We start from the raw sequence: 25,550 nt of genomic DNA on the forward strand, positions 1-25,550 counted from the left end.
GAGCAGACTGCTGGGGTTTGGAAGTGGGCAGAGCTCCACAGATTTCAGTGAGGGGCCACGCACGCACAGCGCTTTGCACGACCGGGCGGGCCTTTCTGCTAAAGCAGACTCGCTGGGAGAGGTATTGTTTATTGGATAGGTAACATTTCAAACCTTTTCACATGGCTCAGAGTGCATTCCCCCCTCGCCAACTGCTTTCTCCACTTTGCAATTACTCTCCAGTCATTACTATCGTTTGAAACCTAAACAGCCCCAGCAAGATAAACTAGTGGACAATTCAATCGAACTAAAGATTGGCCGACGCTCTTTCAGGAGCGTTGAAAACGAGTCAAGGAAGTCCAAAAGTAACCTCCACCCGGCGGCACGTTACATATTTCAATCACATGCTACTGGATGCAAGCTGGGTGCAGCCCTCAGGTGGGGAGGCTCTCACAGCCAGGGATCGGGCAGCACGCCCGCCCACCCCACACATACAAAAAAAAAAAAACAAGCAAACAACAAAAACCAGCCTTTCACAACGGCCTGATTACTAACGAATGGTTCTTTCCACGCGCCTTGCCAAGGTACATCCTTCTGCCTCGGCCCGCACTTTGGGATCCCCGAAGGGCTGGGCGTGGACGGCATGTGTGATCCCACCTCCTCTTCCACGGACCGGGACGAGCCACACAAGCAGCGCCTCCAGCTGTCACTTCTGGTGGGGCTCTGGCCTTTGGAGTGCCGCGCTGCCTTTTCCCCCCTTCTCCGCCCCCGCAGCCGCGCTCTGACCGCAGGCTCTGGCTATCTCGGTGGACTCGCGGACGGATCCCTGACCGGGCAGGTTTGGGGGCGCTTTTCTGCGCAGGGGGGAGGGAAGCGCGCTAACTTCGCCGTCCCACCTGCTCTGCGGCAGAGCGCCCGGGAGGGGAATCTCCTACACGAGCGCCTGCCCAGCCTCCGGCCGCGGTGCAGCCCTTGAGTCGGCAGCCTTGGCTGGAGAGCAGGGGCCACACGGGCAGAGCAGAAAGTGAAAGTAACTTGTGCACGCGGAAGTCCCATGGGAAAAGCAGAGCCCCGCGGAGCCAGCGCGTCGCCCCCAAGGAAGATGCGGCCAGAGGGCTGGTGAGTCAGGGAACTCCCGCTCCTTCGCACAGCAACTCGTGGCGCAGCCTGGCCCGGCGGATTCTGCACTCCCAGAGCCTCCCCTCGCGCTCTGCACCAGCCTCGCGCCATGCACCAGCCTCTGCCACCACCATGACCGAGAAGCCCCCAGCGCAGCTCTCTCTACCTCCCCCTGCGGACAATGTTCCATGGTAAGGGGCGTGCACGGGAACCCGGCGACTCTTGCAGCCCTCCCGGCGCACAGCCCTGCGGATTTTGCACCCCAGCCTGCAGAGCCCGCTACCTGCCGCCCGCAGCCCAAGCTGCCCCTGCCCCGCGGCGCGCGCGTCTCACCCGGCTGCGCTGGCTCCCTGGCAGCTACCGCTCGCAATGGTGCAACGGCGCCCGCGAAGGTGCTTTTATCCCCGCTGCTCCGGCCGGGAATTTCCCAGCTTTTCAGAGCGAAAGTGGAAGCGCGCGGTTCCCAGCCTGCCTGGTGTCGGGAAATCAGGATTGCGCTGGTGGGAACTGCAGGGGTTGAGGAGCGGGCAAGGGAGCGCCGCCGCCGCTCTCAAGGCCGGTGCAAACACCTGCCCGCGGACGCCCCGTAGGGAAACCGGCTGCCCCCAGGCAGCGGCTGGCGTCCCGGGAGCGGGTCCGCTAACACCCGTTCCCCCCTCGGCTCCTGCAGGGAAGAGCCGCCCCTCCCCGCGGCGTGCGCCTTGCCCACGGCCTGCCATGCCAAGCCAAGGGCAGGCAGGCACGCTGCACCGAGCCCCGCACAAAGTTGAGGTAGGCACCAAACGGGTGCCTCTGAGAGTCCCCACGCGCCCAGCCAGGGGCTTCTCAGCCATAGGGTGACCAGCTGTCCCAACATTAGGGGCGTTGTCTTATATAGGCAACTATCCCCGGAGGAAAAAAAGTATCCCGATTTTTCACACTTACTGTCTGGTCAGCCGAGGGGGAGGGAGATGCATTAAGCCTCCTGGGTTTGCAGGCTCTGGCAGAATCCTGCTCTGGGGCAGGGGGCCTGCACAGGAATAAAAATTTGACTGCTTTTGGAAGGGCACTACCCCATGCGGCCAGACGAGCCGCTTCCCTCCCTCCACTGTGCCCCCACTAATTAGGGGGGCTGTGCCCCTGCTTGTCCCCCCTTGTGCATGCTCCTGCTTTGGGAAGCTGGGTGCAGGAAGGTAACACACTCTTCTCTCCTTCAGGCCAATGGGGCATTTCCATGGCTTGGGGGGCTGAAGGACACAGCCGACCCTGACTGCCCAGTGCTCTGAGCCACAGCAGGGAAAGCCCAGACTGGACCTGCTGGTGCTTCTGAACAGCCTCTGGTGGAGGCTTTCGGAAGCATTGAAACCCTGCGAGGAGGCTACAACCTGGTAGCTTTCCATTACTGTCACTTAATCCACAGATATTGCAAGGGTGTTGCTGAGGAAATAGAAGTGCCCCTGGGTGGTATAACATTGATAGTGTGCCTGCCTGGCCCTTTTCTTGTACACTGAAGGGACTAAAGTTTGCTTTTTGTAAATATGGGCTTTTTCCTCTGCCTGAAACTCCCACGAATGTTAACTCTTGCTGGCTGGGGATTTCAGGAAGTAGGAGTTATGAACTCATATACTTTCACTGGAAGAGCAGAATGTTCACTTTGTTAAAAGTTTCGTTTCCTTCAAAATGGCAATGAGTCATTGCAGATAAATAATCACTTTTTTTTTAATTATAAACAATCTGACTGAAAATCCTTTTCCTTCTCAATCGTCTGTCTCTTTCTTGGCTCTTGTTATGGTATCAGTATTATGGCAAGTTTCAGAGTAACAGCCGTGTTAGTCTGTATCCGCAAAAAGAAGAACAGGAGTACTTGTGGCACCTTAGAGACTAACAAATTTATTAGAGCATAAGCTTTCGTGGACTACAGCCCACTCCGAAGAAGTGGGCTGTAGTCCACGAAAGCTTATGCTCTAATAAATTTGTCAGTATTATGGGTTCATTAGGACCTAATTTACTAATGTAAAAAAAACCACACATGCCAACAAACCTTTCGGGCCTTCTTTATAGATCATAGAGAGGCAACAAAAATTAATAGTAATGGCATAGGCCCAACTCTTTTTTCTTTGCAGGTTATCTTTAATCACAAACTGCTAGATTAAGTAGGTCTATGGCTACAGTGTTGTTGCCATATACTGATCTCTATAAGGGCTCTGATTCATTCTTGTTTAATGTTACTGTTGGAATCTGTTGCACTAATGACAGACTTAGACCACTGTTATTTGTCTTTTGAAATATGAAACAACTGGAAAATTGTTAGTTATATTAGAGAAGATGGGGATTAGTATAAGAATTGTAAAGTGGATAAGGAACTGGTTAAAGGGGGAGAATGTAACAGATTGTGCCCAAAACGACTGGAGGTAGGTTACTAGTGGCATTCCTCAAGGATTGGTTTTAGGATTAATCTTACTCAATATTTTTAGTACTGACCTTGGCACAGAAAGTAGGAGTATGCTAATGAAATTTGATGGGGGTACAAAGTTGGGAGGGACAGTACAGAGGAAGATCAGAATATTATACAGGAAGATTTGGATGACCTTGAAGACTAGAATAAGAGAAATGGGATGGAATTCAATAGTACAAAGTGCAAGGGTCATATACCTAAGGTCTAATAATAATTTCTGCTACAAGCTGAGGTTTCATTAGTTGGAAGTGACAGAGGAGGAGAGAGACCTGGCTGTGTTCCTTGATCACAGGATGACTATGAGCCAGTAATGTGATGCAACTGTGAAACAGGCAACTGCAATCCTTGGATATATTCTGGTAGAACTAGAGAAGTATTAATACCATATAAGGTACTAGTAAGACCTCATTTGGAATTTGGTGTACAGTTCTTGTCATACATGTTCAAGAAAGTTGCGTTTAAACTGGAATGGGTGCAGAGAAGATTTACTAGGATGAACAGGGAATGGAGGGTTTATCATATGAGAGAAGACTCAAAGAGCTTGACTCGTTTGACCTAGCAAAAAGAAGGCTGATTGCTCTCTATAAATACATTGAGGGGAGTGTGTGTGTGGGGGGGGGAGGTAAACACTAGGGCAGGTAAAGAGCTATTTAGGACAGTGTTGGCACAAAAACAAATGGATATAAACTGGCCATGAACAAATTGAGGCTGGAAATTAGGAGAAGGTTTCTAACCATCAGAGGGATGAGGTTCTGGTTCTCCTATGGCCTCTCAGTAGGAGTTGTGGGGGCAAACAACTTAATTAGTTTGAAGAGAGAGCTGGACAATGTATGAGTGTGATTGTATGACGGGGTAGGGTTCAGCAGCCCTGGGGCTCACTTCCAGTTTGCTTCAGGGCTTCAGCTGGCCACCTGCAGGAAGGGATTCTTCCCTCCCCCCCCCCCCCCTCCCCCATGCTGTGGTTTTTCATTCTGTTTTGGTCGCTTTTCTCTGAAGCAGGGATAGCCAACCTGAGCCTGAGAAGGAGCCAGAATTTACCAATGTACATTGCCAAAGAGTCACAGTAATACGTCAGCAGCTTCCCAGCAGCTCCCCTCCACCCGCTCCCAGCACCTCCCACCCACCGGCAGCCCCGCCGATCAGCACCTCCCCCTCCCTCCATGCACCTCCCAATCAGCTGTTTCGTGGCATGGAGGAGGCTTGGAGGGGGAGGAGTGAGGGCAGGGGAGGGGGCTGGAAGGGGTGGAGTGTGGGCAGGGCCTGTGACAGAGCCAGGGGTTGAGCAGTGAGCACTCACCAGCACATTGGAAAGTTGGCGCTTGTAGCTCCAGCCCCAGAGTCGGTGCCTATACAAGGAGCCACATATTAACTTCTGAAGAGCTCCATGTGACTCTGGAGCCACAGGTTGGCAACCCCTGCTCTGAAGCATCAGAGATGGCCACAGCTGGAGATTGGACATCGGATGGAGTGGGCCAGGGCTCTGGGGTGGGTGGTGGAGTGGGCCACTGGCTCTGGGGTTTTTTGGGTGCTTGCCTGGCTGGTTCTTGCTCATATGCTCAGAGTCTAACTGAATTTTTCCCCAGGTCAGATTAGTAGCAACCTTGTGTTTCCTTTGACTTCCTCTGCACAGTATGGGTGCCAGTCACTTGCCAGGATTATCTGGGTACATCTCACTTAATCATTTCCCTACCATTACAGGAGCCTCTGCCATTGGTGTACCATAATCATCTAAATTCCTGGGGGCTGTAATACTTTAAACCCTACATTTAGAATAGGGTGTGGGGCAGTGCTGGTGGCCTGTGATATTCAGGAGATCAGACTAGATGATCTAGTGGTCCCTCTGGCCTTAAACTCGGTGACTCTGTAGAAGTCAGAGGTCTGAATAGCAGGATCAGGGACATATTATGTGATACATAGATGGCAGATACAGCCTTAATAAATTATAGGTTTTTACAGCCTTACATTTACTATATTTATGTCTTTAATCTCAAGAGATTATAAAGCACTTTGGACCAGATTTTTAAAGTTAGTTAGGAGCCTAAAGATGCAGACGGGTGCCTAGGGCTAGCTCTACTGAGGAGACTTAGATTCAGTATTGCAATGCCTAACTTTTAGGCACCCTGCCAGTTAGTGTAATCCACAGGCCTAAATTAGGTGCCCAGGCTTCCTGGACAATGTGTGTTATATGTGCTCTTGTATATATGTTCTTAGGACCTGACTAGGTCAAGGAATGTGTAATGAGATATTGACCCGATCACCTTTATTTGACTTGTTTAAATCCAGCCCTGACTGTTAGTGGCGATAAATTATTTCTCTTGGATGGCTCTTCAATGACTTATGATTTTGTTGATGGGTACCCTTGAAATACCTAAGATAGGGATAAAGAATTTGCCTGTTACTCAAGCAAAACTCTCATTAAAAGTCAAAGGGAAATTTGCCTAAATAAAGACTGTGAAATTTGACTAACAGCGATGAAAAGAGTTTCTCAGTTCAGTTTCTACAGGGTAGCTGTCTACCCCATGATCAACATTACCACAATTGACAACATCAGCAGAGAGGGATTGAGGGGGCATGAAGACTGAGCTATATTCTTATTCCTAGAGGTAATCCTTCCAAGACAGCATTAAGGTCCATTGGTAGGGAGCTGTGGCGAAACGTATATTACAGAATAGCTGTTACATGTACATTGAATTTAGTTGGATTTCTGCATTGACTTCACTCAAAGCAGATTTGGCACATGGAGGCTATTTTAGTTTCTAGGACTGGCAGCCTGCATGACTCTTTGAGGGGCCCGACCTTCCCAATGGAGGACAAATAGGACAGTGTCTTTCATGAGCACTAACTTTACTTTAACCCCCCCCCCCATCCAAATATTTAAAAAGTAAAATTATACTTGCAAACTTGTATACTTCATCTGCTGTATACTGTAGTACTTCAGGATTTCTAACAATACACCAAAGGATATTATTGTCCCCTCAACATAATTAATGCTAACAAAAGTAATAACTAAGTTTATGTTAATACCCCTAGGGCAACATACTCTGAAAATGCATTTAAAAGATACCTTGTCAGAAAAGTATATTTAAAGGCATTTTCACATTTCATACCCAAAATGGACTGTAATGTACCAGTTATTTGGTAGAGTTGAACAATAAATCCCAGATAAGTTACTGTAAGAGACTTCATTTTATAACAATTAATAGAGCATACTCTGTGGTATTAAATATATACTTGATTGATGTTGTTGTAATCTAGTTTTTTTTAGGTCTGTCTTTGGGATTCTGCCTCTGTTCGTAGTTCTGTTGCCAGTAAATTCATCTACTTGTGGGATGGAAAATACAACTGTAATACGTGAAAAATATGAGAATATCCTAAGCCACGATATTGAATTGCTGGTAGGTAGTCATATTCTTTTGTTTTAATTTTTTTTTTTTAAAGTAAAGGTCTTCTTTTTGTGAATAATTTTAAGGTTAATTCATCCTAAATGTCACAATGAAAGGCACACATTAAAATGGGTGTGCAGTTTTTTTTTAGGGGACATAACGATGCAGCCTCTAATTTTGCACTCACACCTAGTTGTGAATGCAGTTATTTGCAGGTGCAAATGATATGACTCAGATGATTGTGTCCTTGCAACAGGTAGTTAGAGATATAAAATATTTAGGTCTAGATTGTGTAACACCTAATCCCATTGGAGAGCACTTACACAGTAGTTGTGATGAAGTCACTGAGACTGCTTGTGTTTGTAAATGCTATTCAATATGAGTAGAAGCTACATAATCTGACCCATAATTTGCATCTCTTTATAACTTTGCCTGAAGTTTTATGCCCTCTGTTGAATATATGCACAAACCAGAGTCAGCATTTAAAAAACTGGTCCTCAGTCTTGATCTCTACCTCTCATTGCTGACAATGATCCAAACTGGAAATAATCACCATATTTGAAATCCATGTGAAAGGCCAGTTAAGGGGAAAACTGACATACCCAGACCATTCATCAAGTATTTTATATCTTTGTGCCAGCACATTAAATAGAATGCTTAAGTCAACAGCTCTCTACATCAAGTGAATCATTCCTATTCATTAGAATTCCACAGGAGACTAGGAAAAAATGAAAGTATTTGCTATTTAATTTTTATTTAAGGAGCTGTGAATTTAGTGCTCATGAAAGGTATGGGATTGTGAATATTGAAATCTGTAGTCCTCACAGAATAGGGGTAGCACCAGCACCTATTATGCTGATTCCCTCATTTCCCAGCCAATGTGTGTTACCCCAGCTCTGGAGAGGTTGTTCAGTCTCCATGTCTAATCAGCGCTTCTCTGTCTGCTTAAATTACCAGAAAGAACTGTTAGTAATACTGTTTGTGTGGTGGAAGGTGTCCACTAGCCTCTTGCCTGAGATCACATATTGATAGCAAATAACTTTCAGTTACTACAAAATCTGTGTTCTGGTTTGAACCTGGAACCTAGAGGCAGAAGGATCTTTTCCCCCATTACACTCACCGAGCCACCATAATTAATAGTTCTGATAAGTACCACGCTGCTGCAGTGTGTGTAAGACAGTTACTTTTCTTTTAGTTACTAATTTCTGTCTAGTCTGACTCAGAGCAGGATTTGCAAGGTTATGCTCAAGGCTAAATTTGATCTAGATTTCTATAAGTGCAGTGGTTCACAGAGCAAAAATATTAAAGAATAAAATAAAAACTTTGATGACTGTCAATAAGCAATGTCACCACACAGAGAGAATAATGTTGATTTCTCCCCCAAACTATGGTATGTGTTTCTTAAATTCTCAAGAACCAAGGTTCCCATGATCATTCCCCCCAAATTATGGGTGAGTTTAAAAGAATGGCAAGAGTAAAATATGATTTCTATTAGAGGTTATGTGTGGCAATGCTCATTGTGATTTTGCTCCATATCTGGTGACTGCAGAGATTAACTACAGGCAGCTAGTGGGTATATCCTGGCCCCCTTGAAGTCTAGGGGAGTTTTGCCATGGACTCCAATGGAGCTAGGGTTTCATTCACTGTCTTTTTGTCCCACCCAGTGAGCTACCTACCTACCAACCAGAGTGATTATTGTGAAGCTATTTGAAAAGTCAGGCGGAGCTGCTGACTGACTGGCCCTTGTGTCTGGAATGGAATTTCAGCACTTCAGCAAACAAACAGCTGTTTGATACTCTCTTAATTGTTTTATGTCTTTGAATATTTGACTCTTTAGGGCTTTGTGTTGAGTCACTACCTCTCTGTTTACACAATCTACTGTTTCCAAAGTTTGAAGTCAGTTTTGTTCAGATGTGCTTCTGAAACACTGACAAAGTTGGAACAAAAATACAAAGGGAAACCCAAAGGATAGAGATGACTAAACCTTTCTTGAATTTTTTAAAATATAGGATGACATAATATTGATATGAATTAATACATTTCTTCTGCAAGGTTCAGAGAGACTTTTGAGGGGGGTTGGAAAGAAGAGAGGGAGAGAATGTGTTTCCCTGGGGATCAAGAGGTTATTACAAGCATCTGGATGACATAAAGAAAGGTGTGGAGGAAGGAAACAAAGGGGAAAAAATGGCGGAGCAAAGGGGCAAGACTTACAGCTTAAGAGAATAAACTTTAAACAAAAACAAAACAAAAAAACACTTAAGAATCAAGTAATTAAGTGGAATCTGTAGTTTCAAAATTATAAATAACTACCCTTGCAAACTATAGCTAAATTATTTCCTCCTTAGGTTACTTGCCAAGAAAAAATTCAGCATTCTCTATTTCCACTGCTACTCTTGATGCCGTCCTAAAAGCAGTGTAAGGAGTTAAGCTCATCAAGTGTTGAAAGAGAAACCAAGCCAACTTGATTAGAACACCATTACATTATTTAACGTATGATCTATTATAGGAAAATATGTCTGAAGAGTATCGTGACAGGTGCTGCAGGAATAAAAGACATGAAAACCCCAGTGCGTTTTTCTGCAATGATACTCAGGTAAAAGACAACTTCTTCTTTGAATGATTGCATGTCGGTTGGAATGTAGGTGTTTGCGCACCCTGAGCAAAGTCACCAGAAAATATGCCCTCCGTGGTATCTGTCAAGTCGGCTCTGGTGTCCTTTGGTGCTACACGTCCATAGCGTTGGTATGTAGGGCACTGCTGACCACGTCCTCTCAGTTCCTTCTTACCACCCATGATGGTCGCTGGAAATGCTCTATCCTTATCTTGCAAGTCTTCCTCAGTGGACTTTGTTTCCTTTCTTTCTATACATATAGTTTTGTTCATAGTTGGTTACGTTTCTCTTGTAGTTGTTAGAGTTAGTTTCCTCCGCTCCCAGTACTGAGGCATGCCTTGGTGGCTGAGCTTCAAGCCTTGTGGCTCCTGCAGCAAGGCTATGCCTCTGGGCTACCCACATTCCAGTTGCCTTAAGTACATAAGGGAAGCTTACGTTTGGGAATGCTGCAAGAGTTGCAGGGACTTCAAGCCCTGTATCAAAAATGACCAGGATGCTAGGCTGAAGTCCATCTTAATAGAAGCAGTGCTTGGACCTCTATTGGAGCCAGGCCATTCAAACTCGGCACCAAGCACCTTGGTGTCACAGAGGAGCACTCCTGCCGCTGTTTGGGCACCTCAGCACCATTCAGCATCTCCAGTGCTGAGTTAAAAACAGAAGAAGATGCCAGTCAAGAGAGGACATTCCCCGACCCCTAAGATGGCCAGGCATGGAGACCAGAACAGAGTGCGACCCACATTGGGCCACTCCACAGCCTTTGGTACTGTATAAAGGGAAGCTGGCTGTGATGGCCCAGTTCCAGTGTTCCCTGCCTTGACACTGTTCACTGGCACCTATGGGAACCGCTCCTCCGTGGTCTCTGCACAGAGACTTCTTGTCCTCGGAGGTGGAGTCGTATATCTCCCACAGGAGTCAGCCCCAACAGGCAAGTCGGCACTATCCTGCAATGGACCTGGGCCAGGCCATACCGTCGACTGCTTGGCCTGCTGGCTAGTGGCAGGTGCCTGCACAGTGGTCCTTCTAGAACCTGTGGGCATTTCCCTTTATTCAGGATCCTCGATGGAGATACTCATACTCGGTGGCCTGCGAGGGAAGAGTGCTGCCACTTCTTCAAGCAGAGCCTGATCCAGGCTCTAGTACCGAGTACCAGGAGCCAACGTCACGGGACCTGGCCGGTGCCAAAAGCAAGGAGTATTAGTGCTCCCTGCCAGTGCAAGCTTCCTCCTCCTATTCTCCTGATGAGGCCATGACAGGAGCTGACATGTCACCCTCTCATGAGGACTATAAGGCCCATTAGGAGCTTCTTAAGAGAGTGGCCCAAAACCTGGGCATTCAGGTGGAGGGGGTTCAGGAGTCCTCTCACTCTTTGGTGGACATCTTGTGACCCTTCCCCTCAGTGAAGCCATCATGGACCCAATAAAAACCCTACGGTAAACCCTGGTGTCCCTACCTCCCATGGCCAAGAAAGCTGATAAGAAGTACTTTGTCCTGGCTACAGAATATGAGTTTTTGTATCCTCATCCCACCCCCACCGGATACCTGGTGGCTCCGCTGCCAATGAGCGAGAGTGACAGGGGCAATCCCGAAAGCAAAAGATGCAAAAAAGCTAGACCTGTTTGGGAAGAAGGTCTACTCAACTGGCGGTTTGCAGCTCAGGATCACTAATCAAATGCGCTCCTGAGCAGATGTGACTTTAACACTTAGGACTCCTTGTTAAAGTTTAAGGACTCAATGCCCCAAGAGGCCAAATGGGAATTCTCTTTGGTGGAGGAAGGGAAGTCTTTAGCAAGGGCTTCCCTACAAGTGGCCCTGGATGCTGAGGATTCAGAGACCAGGTCCATGGCCTGCACGGTGGTCATGTGTAGGAGTTCCTGGCTCCAAGTCTCAGGCCTCCCACATGAGGTTCTGCAGACCCTCCAAGACCTTCCCTTTGAGGGCACTTCACTCTTCTCAGCAGATAGACATCAAGCTTCATGACCTCAAGGACTCCAGGGATAATCTGAAGTCCCTGGGCTTCTACACCCCAATGTCTTTGAGAAGCATTATAGATCCCAACATTCCTCCTGGTTCTTCCCTCTGCCGGCCCGGCAGGACTCTCAGAGAAAGAGGAGTAAAGGCTTCAGGCAGAGGCCTTCACCCCAGTCCTCCTCAACATCAATGCCCGCTCCTCCCAGATATTCAGGGGGCTCTAAGTAGGCCTTTTGATGTGGCACTTGAGGACGCCATACCAGTCACACAAACTTTGGATCCAACCTACCCTTTGTTTGTGGACCACTTGTCCCACTTCCTTCGGGCAGTGGTCCCATATTACTACAAACCATTGGGTACTGAGCACAATAGAAGTGGGATATACCTTTCAATTCAGTTCTTCCCTCCCACCTCACCCCTCTCCCCATCCCTTTTCAGGGACTCCTCTCACAAGCAACTTCTGGCCCAAGAGGTGCAGTTGCTCCTACAGGTGGGAGCCATGGAAGAGATTCCACAGAATTTAAGGGGTTGCAGGTTCTACTCCCAGCTTTTGGGATTAGGAAAAAAACAAGGGGGGGTCTCAGACCTTTCCTGGACCTGCGCTAGCTTAACAGTTATCTCAAGAAGCTAAAGTTCTGCAAGGTCGCCTTGGTAAGTCCATCATTACCTCCCTGGATCTAGGGGACTAGTACATCGCCTTTGATTTGAGAGATGCCTATTTTCACACACCAGTTTTTCAGGGACACAGGAGGTTCCTCAGATTGATAGTGGATCATGTGTATTACCAATTTGCAGTTCTCCCGTTCAGCCTGTCAACTACCCCACAAGTGTTTACAAAGTGCATGGCAGTAGTAGCAGTCTTCTTGAGGAGCCAACGGGTGCAGGTGTATCTTTAGCTCAATGACTGGCTGGTCAGAGGCCAAACCAGGGCTCAGAAGGAGTCCAGCATCCACCTCATCTAGTTGATTTTCCAGGACCTGGGCCTGCTTATAAATACACAGAAATCCACCCTTACCGCAGTTTAGAGGATAGAATTTATCTGAGCTGTGCTTATCTCTGTCCAGGCCAGAGCCTTCCTCCCAGAAAGGTGTTTTCAAGCAGTCATGGAGTTCATAGCATGCCTCAAGGATCGCCCAATGACGATGGCCCAGAGTTGTCTGAGACTCTTGGGTCATATGGCCACATGTACTTATGTTGCGCATATGTGAGACTACACCTCAGACCTCTCCCAACATAGCTGGCCTCGGTGTACTCGCCAAACTGCCCTCATCTGGATATGGTCCTTATGATTCCTTGCCTGGTTCTCAACTCACTCGATTGGTGGCAGGACCCACTGGCGGTTTGCAAGGGCATCCCATTTTCATGGCCCCATCTGTCACTCTCTCTGGTCACAGATGCATCAGCACTGGGCTGGGGAATTCACTTGGGTCCCCTCAGAACTCAAGGCCTGTGGTCCCCGGAAGAGCTCTTTCTAGACATCAACGTCAGGGAGCTCAGGGCAGTCCTCCTGGCTTGTCAGGCATTCCTGCCTCATGTTAAAGGCAAAAATGTGTTGGTTCTAACAGACAACATGGTGGCCATGTTCTCTGTGTTGGGAGGCAGTTCGGTTATGGGATTTTTGCATAACCTACTCAATTCACCTTGAGGCCTCCTACCTACCAGGAGCACAAAATGAGCTGATAGATCAGCTCAACAGATCCTTGTCCAATCACCATGAGTGATCCCTTGCCTAGATGTCATGAAGGTCATTTTCCAGCAGAGGGGGACTCTCCAGGTAGATCTGTTTGCTACAAAGCACAACAGGAAGTGTCACCAGTTCTGCTCCCTTTTGAGTCACAGCCCCGAGTCACTTTCAGATGCTTTCCTTCTTCCATGGACAGGTCACCTGTTCTATGCTTTCCCTCCTATTCCACCTGTGCACAAGGTCCTGTTGAAGATCAAACGGGATCAAGTGCAGGTCATTCTGATAGCTCTGGCTCGGCCCTGCTCGCACTGGTTCGCCTCTCTGCTGGACCTCTCAGTGGCGTCACCAATCCCACTACTTCTACATCCAGACCTGATCTCTCAGGACCACGGTCATCTGCTCCACCCAAATCTTGGGTCCCTCCACCTGATGGCCTGGAAGGTCCATGGCTAAACCCCACAGAACTAGCCTGCTCGGAGCAGGTCCTTGAGGTTGCACTAGGAATCAGAAAACCTTCCACCAGGGCAACTTACCTAGCAGAATGGAAGTGGTTTGCTATCTGGTCTTCCCAGAACGGTGTCTCACCTATGCGATCGTCACTGCCGTTCATTCTAGTGTACTTACTGCACTTGAAACTGCAGTCAATTAGAGTTTAAACGTGGCGTCGATTAGAGTCCACCTGGCAGCAATCTCTGCTTTTCACCCTTGGATGACCGATCCATCTTTCTAACCATTTCCTTAAGGGCTTTGAGAGGTTGTACCCGCAGGTGCAACAGCCAGTCCCCCTTCCCCCGACCTCAACCTTGTCTTATAAAAGCTTACAGGTCCCCCATTCAAGCCACTGGCAACTTGCTCGTTACTGTACCTCTCCTGGAAGGTGACCTTCTTAGTGGCCATTACTTCAGCCAGAAGAGTTTCAGAGATCCGTGCCCTCACTTTGGAGCCACTGTACACGGTGTTCTTTAAGGATAAGGTGCAGTTGTGTCCTCACCCTGCTTTCCTTCCAAAAGGTGGTCTCCCAGTTCCTTAGCAATCTTCCTACTGGTTTTCTATCCGAAGCCACATACAACAAGGAAGAGCAAAGGCTCCACTCGTTAGATATGCACTGGCTTTCTACATAGAAAGGACCAAACAGCTTCGGAAATCCACGCAGGTGTTTGTAGCGGTTGCAAACAGGATGAAAGGTCTCTCCGTCAGAGCTCAGGTAATTTCATCATGGATCATGTCATGTGTTTGCATATGTTACAAATTAGCGGGTGTTCCCACCCTGACCGCTCATTCAACAAGGACACAAAGCATCTTCAGCAGTGTTTTGAGCCCAGGTCCTTATTCAGGACATTTGTAGCGCAGCAACTTGGTTGTCAGTGCACGCATTTGCTTCTCATTATGCCATCACTCAGCAGGCTAGGGACAATGCTGGATTTGACCAAGCTGTGTTGCAGTCAGCATGTCAGTAAACTCCAAGCCCTCCACCTACAGAAGAACATAAGAAAGCCCAGTATCCTGTCTTCTGACAGTGGCCAGTGCCAGGTGCCCCAGGGGGAATGAACAGAACAGGTAATCATCAAGTGATTCATTCCCTGTCGCCCATTCCCAGAGGCTAGGGACACCTGTACAACTGCTGGGGAGTCTCCTATGTTGGAATGAACATGTGCAATTACTCAAAAAAGAAAACCTTTCTGTAACTTGTTCAAGATATGTTGCACATGTCCATTCCAAGACCCACCCTCCTACCCATCTTATTGGAGTTGGCTGGAAAGAAGGAACTGAGGGGGTATGGGGTTGGCAATGCCCTATATACCAATGCTATGGACAGACGGCCCCAGAACACACCAGAGCCGACCCGATGGATACCTCTAAGGGAAAATTTTCTGGCAGCTGTGCTCGGGGCGCACACACATCTACAATAGAATGGACATGTGCAACACATCTCGAAGAACAGTTACAGAAAGGTTAGTACACTTTTTTTTCCCCCAGAGTTTACTTGCACTCGTGTGTTGTAGATTTCTTTTCTGTATAATCCAATCTCTGTGTAACAAATTCTGCTAATGGGTACTGTTGTGTTGTAATCACAGCAAGTCCTGGTATTCAGAATTTGTATTATAGAACTGTTCATTTTAAAACTTGACAATGGTTAGACTGCTGGTGTGCTGAGGCCACAGCCTATCATACTGACCAATATGGTCTCATTGTTTCCTTGTACTCCCCCCTCCCATGCCTGTCAGTCTGTCTCCATCAGTTTCTTATATTTAGATTATAAACTCTTTGGGGCAGAGACCATCATTTTTTCCATGTTTGTACAGAGCCAAGCACAGTGGGCTCCTAAGACTGGCACTAGAAAAGGTTCAGAGAAGGGCAACTAAAATGATTAGGGGTTTGGAGAGGGTCCCATATGAGGAGAGATTAAAGAGGCTAGGACTTTTCAGCTTGGAAAAGAGGAGACTAAGGGGTATATAAAATTATGAGTGATGTGGAGAAAGTAGATAAGGAAAAGTTATTTACTTATTCCCATAATACAAGAACTAGGGGTCACCAAATGAAATTAATAGGCAGCAGGTTTAAAACAAATAAAAGGAAGTTCTTCTTCACACAGCGCACAGTCAACTTGTGGAACTCCTTACCTGAGGAGGTTGTGAAGGCTAGGACTATAACAGAGTTTAAAAGAGAACTGGATACATTCATGGAGGTTAAGTCCATTAATGGCTATTAGCCACGATGGGTAAGGAATGGTGTCCCTAGACTCTGTTTGTCAGAGGGTGGAGATGGATGGCAGGAGAGAGATCACTGTTAGGTTCACTCCCTCTGGGGCACCTGGCATTGGCCACTGTCAGTAGACAGGATACTGGGCTAGATGGACCTTTGGTCTGACCCAGTACGGCCGTTTTTATGTTCTTATGAGCTAATAAAATAATTTCCTTTTAATCTTTTCTGGGCCTAAAATTTATGCATACTGCACATCAGTACTTGATTTTTATTTGAAACTTTAAGTCGTAATTCTGTTTCCAAAGAAGCCAATATCTCATACTACAGAGATTATATTCATTTATTAAAATGTTGATTTTTTTTAAAATAGTTTCATTCAGTATGGAACGAAGAACAGGATGCCTTCTTTGTGTCAGTTAGTTAACAAGTAAAAATTACTCTTTCAAATGCTTTGTTTTATTTTCCTACCAAAATTTTTTCTGTTGTTACCAATACAACTAATCTTCACTTCAGATATTGATCTTTAATTCTATGTATGTAAGACATCTTTTACAAAATAATCTGCACTTTCTAGTAAGAAGTATTTCTAAAATAATGTTGTGGCAGACATTGTCCCCATGTAGAAGCCAAAGTTGTTGGGGGGGGAGGGGGAGAATCTTATTACTATACATACTAATATTCATAAATTCACACATAGGTAGTTGTCATAACCACAATCACTTTTAAAAATTTGATATATTAGTTTGTTTTAGATAAGATCAAAACCCACCAGTGTCAGTTGTAATTGCAGACTGAATTCAACACATCTAGTAATGCTTCATACACTATAAGGGTCTGAAAATTTAGTCAGGTTAATCACATGATATATTGGAAGAGAACAGCATAGCAGCTTCTAAACAGGCTAATGCCTACTGAAACAGCTTAAGACAGCCAACCATTATATAAAATCAAAGGGAACTCAAACTCAAGGCATCTTTTCTTTATTTCTTTCTTCATAGGAAATAAGGTCATTACAGAATATGGCATGTGACATGCTTAAATTCTTTTATAAAAAAAAGATCAACAAAGATTTCAGATGGCAAACTGCTCGGGTTTCGTGTATGACATTAGAAATTCTACATTGCAGATGTGATAGAGAGCAAAAAAATAGAAAGGTAAGTTGTTGGGAGAGCCTACAAATTACCTTGCATATTTTTATATAAAGAAGGAAGTACATTACTCTCTTAAGTCTCTTCAGAATAGAAGGTTACTACCATCAACCAAAATGAAACATTATAAAACTCACCACATAGAGTATGCCCCTTGATACAGAGCTTAAGGCTCTGATGTAAAGCCCTTTGATGACTATGGAAAGATTCTATGGTAAGCACTAACACTTTTCAAAATAAGTCCTCTAATAATATTTTTGAAACATAATTTTTCAGTTTCACCCTTTAATAGTACAGTAAAAGCTGAGCTGTCTGGCACTTTACCCACCGGAAAGCTCTATAAACCAGCATTTCTGATCTTCATTGAAAGTCCAGTTGGCATGGGGCCAGCAGGCTCCGTACCTGGCTCTGTGTGGCTCCCCGGAAGTGGTGACATGATGTCCCTGCTGCTTCTAGGTGGAGGAATGGCCACAGGGGCTCCATGCACTGCCCCTGCTCTACCCGCTGGCTCCACAGCTCCCATTGGCTGGGAACCGCGGACAATAGGAGCTGCAGGGGCAGTGCCTGCGGGCGGAAGCAGCTTGGAGAGTCGCCCAGCCATGCCTCTGCCTAGGAGCAGCAGGGACATCATGTTGCCTCTTGTGGGGAGCCACCCCAGGTGAGTGCCGGCCAGATCTGGCATCCTGAAGCCCCAACCCCCTGCCCCGAGCTCCCTCCTGCACCCAAACCCCCTCCCAGAGCCCACCCCAATCCTCACCCGAGCCCCCTCTTGCACCCACACCCCTTCCTGAACCCCAGAGTCCCCTCCTGCACCCCAAACCCCTCATCCCTGGCCCCACCCCAGAGCCTGCACCCCTTCACACACTCAATTCTCAGCTCGGCTCTCCCTCCCGCACCCTGAATCCCTCATTTCTGGCCCCACCCTGGAGCCCACACCCCCAGCCCAGAGCCCATATCCCCTTCCACACCCCACACCCCTGCAATTGGTAAAATATAACTCTTAGTTAACTGGCATATTTGATTAACTGGCAGCCCCCCATTCACCCAACATGCCAGATAACAAAGCTTTTACTGTAATTGGATTTGGGTTTTTTATATGCATTAATTAACCAAGGATTAGGCAAGGTCAGTACTTGCATGTGAAACCTTCAAAGCACTACTGGATGCTATAGGAAGATTTGTTGATAGTTCAGCAGGTGGCATGCTTCCTTCAAAGACAAAACTGAGGCTAGGTCTACACTGGGGGGGAAGGGTAGACCTAAGATACACTAGACGCGATAAATCGATCACTACCTGCCGATCCTGCGGGTAGTGTAGACGTACCCTGAGTTTTCTGGTTTGGTATAAAGAGGCACTGTGCCGCTAGTGGTATTGATTGGATTGTGATCACAAGTGACTAAGATTCTATGGCCTTATTGTGAGTAGCCCAGTGTTCTGGCTCAGTTAGGATAATTACATTTATTGATATATATTTGATTGTTTTATGTTTTAAAGTATTTCTCTGCAGAAAGGAACATAAGCTCATCTCGATTAACAATTTAAAAACTGTTCTTTTACAGGTTTGCATATTGCTTACACAACCCAGCAAAGACATACTAGGGGCACAAGGCCCCAAGAAAAAATGTTGCCAAGAATTATGTGAACTAAAGGAAACTATATCTAGTCTTAGATCCTGCTGGAATAAGTTTGAAAAAGAAATTGCTAGGTAAAAAACTTAAAATGCAATCCTGTCTGTTCTTTCAAAGTACTATTGCTTTGCACTTTACATGCATTCTTCAAGTATCTCTGGCTGCTTACATAAATACTTTTTGCCAAAGTTCTGATGAGACGATCCAATACCTTGTTCCTGGGGACAAAGCCATTGGAAACCAACAAATTGAACTGCTAAAGTTCAAGAAGTGGAAGCTAACAACACAATTGGAAGCAAAGACAAACAGAACAGAATGCTGTAGCCCCACCTTCACACAATGAAAAGTACTTATACTTTGTAGCTATCTACAAATACTTGGTCATGTTTTTTCAGTAACTTTATATGAGTTTAAGGTGAGAAGAAACTTTGAGGTGCCTACTGCAATAAATAATCTTGGAAACGGCAAAGAAAGCAAAATGTCAAATTAATATGATGTTTTATATAACTACATCATGGATCAGAATTAACAGTTATGCTAGGTAAGAATGGCTCCTGAGCCAGTTCTGCTGATGCAATAATATATGAAGTACTGGTATCTGATGGGATCTGCAAGCTGCTTTGAAGCCAAAAAATGGAACCAGGACTGTGCCAGAAAAAGCTAGGGGAATTAATTATTTTTTACACAGCCTAGGAAGAGGTATCAGTTTTGGAGGGATCTAGCGCAGACGCTGCTGAAGTAGCTAGAGGCAAGACAGAGTAAGACCTGTGGATGGGGAAAAGGGTAGCTCCTGAACATGAGCAAGATCAGCTGACTTGAAAAATATATTGGCATTGTGGATTTGGTAATCACCGTTAGCTGCAGGAATAGTTAGAATAGCTTACATTAATTGTGATGACTTTAGTGTATATATTTTACATAGTGTATTTAACATAAAACAGACATGACTTAAGATATGTATGAGTATTTTCAGAGAATAATATATTGGCATTTTACTAATTATGTGTTCATATTTAATTTTTGATGAATTTATAACTATTTATTAGTTGCTTATACCTCACAATTTCTTACTTAGATATTACTACTTCTTTTGTAACAAAACCCACTTTTAATATATCTAACAAAATGGTGTCTCTTTTGGTATCATTGCTTCTGTTCTAGTTTTTGGTATATGAGAATATCATAGACAGAGCTGATAATGCCACCGTAGTTAAGATTAACTGACTGTCACATGTGCTCTACTCAGTGTTGTGTGGCACCTCCTGCTGGCGAGTAGCTCCACCTTGTTCAGCGCCACTTTTCTTCTCTTCCACCATTGCTGCTCTCCTCTCACTGATGGAGTCGCACCATGGTTGCTTTGTGACTTAGCCCTCCAGCCAAGTCACACTGCGATTTCCCCTTCAGAGGGAGTCTTGCCAAGTCTCTGCACAAGCAGCGTCAGGCAGTCCTCATGCCCGCTACCCTGACTATGTCAGTCCTGCAGTGACTCAGGCAGTCTTCCCATTCAATGCCCCAAGCAACACCACTCTACAATGGATATTAGAGGAACCCTGGCCCACCCTGTATGCTGGGTTCCAGCCAAGGGCCTGTAGCAAACAGTTAAGGTCTGCGGCTACATAATCCTTACTGCTCTCACCCCTGGACTACTTCCTACTGTGCTTTTCCAAGCTTTTCATTCTCCAGCCTTCCTAGTCAGACCCATTTCCCTTAGGCCTACTAAGTAAATCCTTTCTCAGAGGGTCCCTAACCCTCCCCCACCCACTTCATTTACCTCAGGGAGAGAGACTACAAGCTTCCTCCGTGCAGCCTCCCACACCGTTGTCAGCTTCCTGACTTTATAGAAGCCCCACCTATTCCCTTACAGGTGAGTTTCCTTCGAATTAGTGGCCTCCCCACAGCTTAAATCTCCCCCATTTGCAGCTTAACTGGCTGATTGGGCCCACTTCACCTAATTCAATTTCTTCAGGGTTGATGTAGGGTGCACACCCCATCACACACTTCCCACTACAAGATCCTGTTTTCAGTTGCTTATATCTTTTCCACGCTGTTCAGGCTGAAATTTTCAATGCCAGGTGTCTACATCAGGCTAATGTTTATTTATTGGAAGCTTGAGTTATTTCAAGGAACAAATTAGGGAAGCCTACATTGTTTTGCCCTTGTTAAAAAAAAATTCTTGCAACTTTTCCATTGAGAAACACTAGCATTCCATGCACCAGAACAAGAATGTTAGGAACTGTTAGGAAAGGGATGGAAAATAAGACAAAATATCATAATACCACTATATGGCACATATATGCCGCAACTCATGGTGTGCCCGCACATTGACTACTGTGTCCATTTCTGGTCACTCTATCCCATAAAGGATACAGTGAAACTGGAAAAGTTTCAGAGAAGGGCAACAAAGACGATGAAAGGTATGAAACAGCTTCCAGGTGAGGAGAGACTAAAAAATGTAGGGCTGTTCACCCAACTAAGAGGAGATTTGATAGAGGTCTATAAAATCATGAATGGTGTAGAGAAAAGTATACTCTTCCGCAATACAAAAACCATGGGTCACCCAATGAAATTAATAAGCAGCAGGTTTAATACAAACAAGGGGAAGTACTTTTTCACATAATGCACAATTGACCTGTGGCACTCATTGCCATGGGATGTTGTGATGGCTAACAGTATAACTGGGTTCAAAAAAGAAGCTGGAAGGGAAAGACAGGATGGATCACTCCAGCTGCCCTGTTCTGTACACTCCCCTTGAAGCTCTGGTAGTGGCTACTCTCAGAGATAGGATACTGAGCTGGATGAATCATTGGTCTGACCCAGTATGGCAGCCCTTCTGTTCTTAAGGGCTTGAAATTTGGCCAGGTGGTCACCCTGCTGTCAGAGTTGTGCCATTTGCTATGCTTGTGAAAATTGGATCAAAGTTATAAGCCTCAAAACATTGCAGTTTACATATCCTAATTAGAGACTTGGCAGGTAAATTCTCAGAAGATTCAATCTACACTGAGCACACTCCAGCCCAGGAATGCAGGGACTGAGCACAACACCAATTCAGCCTTCTTATGCATAGGCATTATGATGATTCTTCAATTACATGATTACACATTTTTCCACAGGATCCCTACTTCATTCAGTGCACAGAATAAACAGTGCTCTAGGAACAAATCAGGGTTGTGTAATGAAAGAGGCTGTTGTCTGTAGGACCCCTGCCTCATTTGTTGCAGAAGTTGGAAGGTAAGTAGTGAAGGAGCCAGGTGACTGTAAGAAAAGAAAGGATAATCTTATGGTAATGGAAGTTGAATGCCACCCTGGAGAAATGGATTCTGTTCCTGTTGTTGGGAAGTGTACCTTTAAGAGGGTTTGGCAAGAGCTAATTGGAGCCAGTTGTGTTATGCAGAGGCTCATGTGCAATGCTGGTCAGTTAGAAGTCAGGCACTGAATGAAGTGGAACACTGTCAGATTCCTTGGCTCAGAGTGATTTTCAATCTGAACACCACACCTGCCTCTGCCAGAGTTCCTGTGTGATACTGGACAAATCAGTAAACCAAAATTTTTACAGCTGGCCACTAGTTGTGTTTCTTGTTTTAAGGGTCCACCAGGGATCTGACTCGCAGAAATGCTGGGCACTCATAATTGCAACTGCAGTCAGTTGAAGCTGTGCTTTGAACATGTAACGTGCTATAAAAATGCTAAATACTCTGAAAAATTAGACTCTGTCCCCCCCCCCCCAATTGGGCATTAAAGTATCTCAGTTATGCAGCTATAAAATGGGGATATAATACTATTACCAAATCTTAGAGAAGAGATGTGAAGACAAATTGATTATTGTGTGCGAAGCACTCAGTTCCTATTGCAAAAGCACTATAGAAATGTCCCTGAAGAAGTGAATAAAGCTGTATTCAGGGCAGCATTGGGATGGTGGCAGTAAAATAAGGTCTGGGGGCACCCTTTGAAATAGGCAGATAAACATAAAATATTGAAGAACTACTCATTCATTGATTAGCAGGGATCCCATGGAAAAAATAGTGTGTGATCATGTCATTAAAAACAAATAAAATGTATATGCATGCAGAATTAAAGATGCACATTCCAGAATTTCTTAACTTTTGAGTGCTTGCCTTCAGAATCTTAACCTTCCTTTTAATGTAGGTTTTTTGGGTGGTCATTATGTAATAAAAATAACTCACCTTTAAAAATTATACAGGGCACAATATGTGACTAAGCTGGTACTTCCATGAAACTGCATGGGCCTGCACTGACTTTCAACTTTGGACTATTCTAATTGCTTTGTAAGATATTCCTACTCTTTCAGGGTTGCATGGCGCCAGCTTCCATGGCGGCAGCTTCACCAAAGCATAATCTTTCCATCTGGCCAATGTATACAGAATACAGGCAACAATTGGCAACATTGCCTTCCTAGCCTATTGCAAGAAGTATGAATCATCATAGTGTTTGATAAATTAAGCTGTTGTAAACTGAAAACTATTTGGAAATCCAAACTTACATCTGAGTCATGCAGGAGAATTATCTCCTGTGTCCGACATAAGATATTCCTGTTAATATGCCTCAGAATGATATTAGCTTTTTAGCAACAACAGCATATTATTGACTCTCATTCAATTTATGATTCACTATAACCCCTGATCCTTTTCAGCAGTTCTACTGCATAGAAAGTTGTTCCCCGTTCTGTATATATGCTTTTGACTTTTCCATCCTTTCACTTAATTTAATTTCATCTTGTTGATTTTAGACCAAGTGTTTGATTTGTTAAAGTTGTTTTGTATTCCAATCCTCTCCTCCAAAGTCCTTACAACCCCTCCCAACTTGGTTTCATCTGCAGATTTTATAAGCATATTCTCCACTCCATTATCCAAGTCATTAATGAAAATATTGAATAGTATCAGACCCAGGACTGACCTGTGTGCAACCCGATTAGATACACCCTCCCAGTTTGACAATGAACCACTGATAAGCACTGAGTATATATAGCATAGTAATTTAATCTAGACCACATTTCCCTAGTTTTCTTTTGAGTATGTCATGGAATTGTGCCAAAAGCCTTATTAAAATCGAGATACATCACATCCACAGCCTGATCCAGCTTGAAGTGGGGTCATAGGAAATATAAGGTACTTACTAGTAACTGGAGTGCTTCAAGATGTACTCTGTATATTCACACTCTTGGTGATATGCCGGTCCAGTGCAGTTAGGATGGTGGAACCTTCTAGTAACAGTGCCTATTAGAGGGACGTGGCTACAGGAGAGGCATTGGTGCCATTGCTGCCTGAGTTCCTTCCAAATGCTAATGCAGAATACCAAGTAAAGATACAATTAGGACTCTGCAGAAGCAGGGAATGTGGGCGGGGAGTGTGACTATGCAGAGTGCATCTCGAAGTACTCCAGTTACAAGTAACCTCCATTTCTTCCAGTGTCCTCTGCATATTCCTACTCCTGGGAAAGTTTGGCGAGCAGTACCTCAATAAGGAAGAAGGGGTGGAGCCCTAATTTAACAACCATTGAAGTACTGCCCTACCAAAACAAACATTGGCCCCAGATTCTAAATCTAGTACATAGCGAACCCTTACAAAACTCAACAATAGGAGCATGTCTGCAAAATGCTGTAGATACGGCCACGGACCAACTACTATGAGCTCTAAGAGAAGAAGGAAGGGAAAGCGAAATTCACCTTTAACACTCCTCAATACCAAGTCTGACTCATCTAGATAGTGACTAAGCTGAATGACCCCTGCTCTTTGAAGAACCAGTAAAGAGATAAACAATTTAGAAGAACATCTGGAGACCTTCGTTCTATCCAGGTAATATGAGAGAACTCTTTTTCAACTAAGGAATGTGATCTAGCATCTCCCTTATGCCTATGGGGTTTTGGAAAAAATACAGGTGTCTATATTTATTTATATGAAAATTGGAGACAACCTTTTGAATGAATCTGGGACATGGCCTAAGGACTATCTTGTACCTATGAAAAATAGCATAGGGGGGATCATCCATTAGTGCATGCAACTCACACATTCTTCTAGCAGAATTGATTGCTATAATGAAAGTTGTTTTTACTGAAAGGTGAAAAAGGGAGCAATCTCATAATGGCTCAAAAGGGGCAGACATCAACTGAGTCAATACTAAATTTAAATTCCACAAAGGGACAGGATCTCTAGCGTGTGGATAAAGATTCAATAGACACTTCAACATTTTCTTCACCATGTTATATGATAAAATGGGTTTGTCTCTAATCTGCGTGTGTACCGATGAAATAGCTGCTAAGTGTATTCTAATAGATGTAATAGATATCCTAAGATCATTTGAATGGGGGTTGAGACTGGATCTACATTCCTATTTCCTGCCAATATAGTGAATCTTTTCCATTTGCAGTCATAACACCTTCTAGTTGAGTGTTTTCTAGCATTAATAAGAATTTGCTGAAACTCAAAGGACCATGAACTTTCTATTTCCGTCAAAGTCCTATTGCCCAAGCTGTTAAGTGTAGAGATTCGAGGTGTGGGTGGAGCACTTTCCCTGTTACTGTCTTAAAAGATCAGTCAATAATGGTAGCGTCCAGTGGTTGCCCTTGGGTATGTGGAGTAAATTCCACTGTTGTCTTGCTCATGCTGGAGCAACTAAGATCATCCTGATCAAATCTTGCTTTTCTTTGTTTAGAACTTTGGAAATCAAAGTTTAACAGATGGGAAATGGATACTTTAGATCCATTAGATCCATTCCCCAGTTTAGGAGAAAGGCATCTGTTAAACATTGGCTGCCTGCTCCTGCTCCTGAGCAAAAGAAAAGGCATTTTGTATTTAGATTGGTGGCAAACAGATCTAGAGTAGGGAACCCCCAATGTTTGAAAATATCCTGAATTACCGAGGTTTTTAGAGACCAGTCAT

At 45.0% G+C, this 25,550-nt stretch overlaps 1 protein-coding gene across 3 annotated transcripts; it reads left to right on the forward strand.

The window, feature by feature from the left end:
* The first annotated feature begins 504 nt into the window (after window positions 1-504).
* IL7 (interleukin 7) lies at window positions 505-19,753 on the forward strand. Of its 3 annotated transcripts, none has more exons than XM_054017123.1 (5): window positions 505-1,289; window positions 6,788-6,927; window positions 9,422-9,508; window positions 16,880-17,035; window positions 18,589-19,753. In XM_054017123.1, the coding sequence occupies exons 1-5, from the start codon at window positions 1,280-1,282 to the stop codon at window positions 18,736-18,738; spliced, it is 543 nt and encodes a 180-aa protein (XP_053873098.1). In that variant the 5' UTR covers window positions 505-1,279; the 3' UTR covers window positions 18,739-19,753. The 3 variants fall into 3 exon arrangements, with proteins under 3 accessions (XP_053873098.1, XP_053873097.1, XP_053873099.1); XM_054017122.1 differs by having other exon boundaries at window positions 6,798-6,927; XM_054017124.1 differs by lacking the exon at window positions 9,422-9,508 and having other exon boundaries at window positions 6,798-6,927.
* Window positions 19,754-25,550: the final 5,797 nt, after the last annotated feature.

This window comes from Malaclemys terrapin, chromosome 2 (genome assembly GCF_027887155.1).
Source record: "Malaclemys terrapin pileata isolate rMalTer1 chromosome 2, rMalTer1.hap1, whole genome shotgun sequence".
NCBI lineage: Eukaryota > Metazoa > Chordata > Testudines > Emydidae > Malaclemys > Malaclemys terrapin.

Coding starts and splice junctions, on each gene's coding strand:
- IL7 (XM_054017122.1), top strand. CDS start 1,231: ATGACCGAGAAGCCCCCAGCGCAGCTCTCTCTACCTCCCCCTGCGGAC. Junction 1,290..6,797: donor CCTGCGGACAATGTTCCATG/GTAAGGGGCGTG, acceptor AGTTTTTTTTAG/GTCTGTCTTTGGGATTCTGC. Junction 17,036..18,588: donor GAGAGCAAAAAAATAGAAAG/GTAAGTTGTTGG, acceptor GTTCTTTTACAG/GTTTGCATATTGCTTACACA.